Raw genomic sequence first — 2,459 nt, forward strand, 5'->3', positions numbered from 1 at the left:
CCCCCAAGTGATAAGCCTTCTCAAACTGCAAGGAGCCTCAAAGACTTAAACTCATCGGAGCTGTGACCAACCTGCCGCTCTATCACGCATTATTATCTCGGAAGTCACTGCTGGGCCTCGGCCGACCTCACCGTATTCGTCCATATCCCCCGGAGGCTCATCAAAGACGTTATCAAAGGCCGAAGAGGAGCCAAAAGCAGCAGCACGAGTGACTAAGACGGACAAGTACCCAAGCTACTGCCGAGCATTAGCACTACCTGCCAGTCTACTGCTACTGATCCCAGTCCCTCCACGACGCGTTAGCAGCCTAGGAGAAAGAGCCACCATGAAATGCAATGATGAGAACTCAAGCGCCTCTTCGGGGAGCTCACAGTGCCGAAAAATAATTTGACTACAACTCAACACAGAAAGGCTGAGAAACAATCCTGTTGGAAAAATTCTGTCATGTCACCAACGCGATTCTAAGACGCCATCGTGGCAGCAATCTTGTCCATCTTCTCAGCAAGAGAAAAATCCTGAAAAAATCAACATGCCATACCACGACGAAAGCAAGACTCCCCTACCTTCTCAGTGACCCCTCCAGCATCGTGGGTCGATAGCTCTACATCCACCTTGTTATAGACATTATACCAGTTGGGGTGATGGTCGGCCTGTTGTTGACCATAGACTATAACGCTATCACCAACCCTACCTTCTCAGCATAGAGGGCTACTCTAGTCATAAAACCAAAGGCTTCATTGAAGTTACGGAACTGGAAATTACGGCTGATCTTCTCAGCTGCCCCTACCTACACCAACGGCATCCTACCATCAATCTGATACGACCTGCACCGCCTATGATCTCCTCCCACTACTCGTCCTTCGAAACTTACTTTACTGCGACGCTATTATCACTCATCAACTACTCTACTCCCCTTCAGCACAACATTCCAAAGCACTCTCAAAAGGCACTCCAAACACGTATTGCCTCGAATTCTAACCCCGGTGAGAATATTGTTGAAGATTGCATAACGAGATCTCGTATAACGCATGCTCCTTGTGCATAACCTAGTCTATAAACCAACACTCCTTACCTGCGTCCACTTCGGTGTTCTACTAGCTATCATTGCAGCCACTTGCTGAGTCGAGAGCCTAACGGCGCTTGGCATGACCTCAGACTAACACACTCCTATTACAGACCAACACGCCGATGTCGACAGCAACCATCAACGCAACACTGTTTGAGGAAGGTCATACAGCACACATACTGAGGTAAACGACTAGGAAGTCATCATAGATGAGCTCCTAGGATGCTAGGTACGCCTTCTCAGCTTCTGACATGTTATATAGTAGAAAGGCCAATAGAACACACTAAAAGACACTCAAGATACCGCTCCATGGATAGCCACTTCATTACCCCATACCCACCTGCCTCTACCGATCGATGTAAGGCTACCTCTCCACTATCACTCGCCCTACACTCATATGATAGATAGTACTACATAGGACAGCACAGTGCAAACACAACCCTCCCCTATATGGATTTCTTTCAGCCTTCTCACTATGGTGACTACGCCTAGCCGAAACCTCCACCATGATGATGTGTGCTAAACCGAGAGTATTTTCTATCAACACACAATATCCGAGTAGAAGTGATCCCATGCTCTCCAAACCTGCTACCATGTCTACCATAGTCCCAACACAAGACGGATCAGCAGGATAATAGTGGCATCGCATATGCGAACGATGATACCCCCGGAGACCGGAAGGGCTCGTACGTAGTGATAGAGACTAGGAAGTACTTATAGTCACTACTGCGACATCTAATCTAGGTCTGAAATCAATATACGAAAGTCTAAGTCGGGAGTTGGCGGAGTTTTGGTACGACTTCTGCACGCATGCGCATAGTCGCAGTACTCCAGTAACCTATTCCTCCACCATATGTGAATTAAGGGGCAAACGATCGTCAGCGAGCCTTCCCCGATATGGGCCCAAGAATGCCTCGAGGTACCCATCCCCAGGTGTACGGTATATCTCCCCGATATCGGCGGACCTAAGTAGACAGGGTGTGCTGAGATCATGACCGCGCGCCACAAAATACAAGTGCCCATCCATTCGATGACTCCCTCCTCATTCGCACCAGCTCTCCACGAACCACTGACATCTAAGAACGAACACCTATCCGGACCTCATCCGTATCCAACGCTCTCCAACCTTAGATACCAGGCTCGCTGCCTGACCCCACACAAGCCCCTCATCTTACCTCCCTATCATCTTGTCCAATGAATTCATGACAGACTACATACTTAGGTTCGGATACGCATAAGTCATCACCCTCCACCGAGGCATACTGTGCCTCATACGCCTCCTCAACCTGCACGCCCTCAGCCACTTTACTATTGATACCCATTTCGGCTGCTGAGGAGTAACCATCGATGCAGCACTCATCAGCACTAGATATGGTTGGACTGGACGGGTCTG

The 2,459-nt window shown here is 49.0% G+C and overlaps 3 protein-coding genes across 3 annotated transcripts in view; all 3 read right to left on the reverse strand.

Moving 5' to 3' along the window:
* Pmar_PMAR005005 (hypothetical protein) overlaps nt 1–327 on the reverse strand; it is a gene marked incomplete at both ends in the record, with an annotated part of 974 nt that extends 647 nt beyond the window's left edge. Inside the window, 2 exons of the mRNA XM_002786100.1 lie at nt 127–212; nt 258–327. Of these exons, the coding sequence (XP_002786146.1) occupies nt 127–212; nt 258–327 (156 nt within the window). The remainder of the gene's footprint in view (nt 1–126; nt 213–257) is intronic.
* A 134-nt stretch (nt 328–461) lies between these two features.
* Pmar_PMAR005006 (pterin-4a-carbinolamine dehydratase, putative) lies at nt 462–1,147 on the reverse strand (the record flags this gene model as incomplete). The annotated part of the gene is made up of 4 exons (XM_002786101.1): nt 462–515; nt 564–650; nt 692–787; nt 1,073–1,147. The coding sequence occupies 4 exons, from the start codon at nt 1,145–1,147 to the stop codon at nt 462–464; spliced, it is 312 nt and encodes a 103-aa protein (XP_002786147.1).
* A 1,009-nt stretch (nt 1,148–2,156) lies between these two features.
* Nucleotides 2,157–2,388, reverse strand: Pmar_PMAR005007 (hypothetical protein; the record flags this gene model as incomplete). The annotated part of the gene is made up of 2 exons (XM_002786102.1): nt 2,157–2,213; nt 2,242–2,388. The coding sequence occupies 2 exons, from the start codon at nt 2,386–2,388 to the stop codon at nt 2,157–2,159; spliced, it is 204 nt and encodes a 67-aa protein (XP_002786148.1).
* Between the last annotated feature and the right edge of the window lie 71 nt (nt 2,389–2,459).

This window comes from Perkinsus marinus (genome assembly GCF_000006405.1).
Source record: "Perkinsus marinus ATCC 50983 genomic scaffold scf_1104296931896, whole genome shotgun sequence".
NCBI classification, from domain to species: Eukaryota; Perkinsozoa; order Perkinsida; family Perkinsidae; genus Perkinsus; species Perkinsus marinus.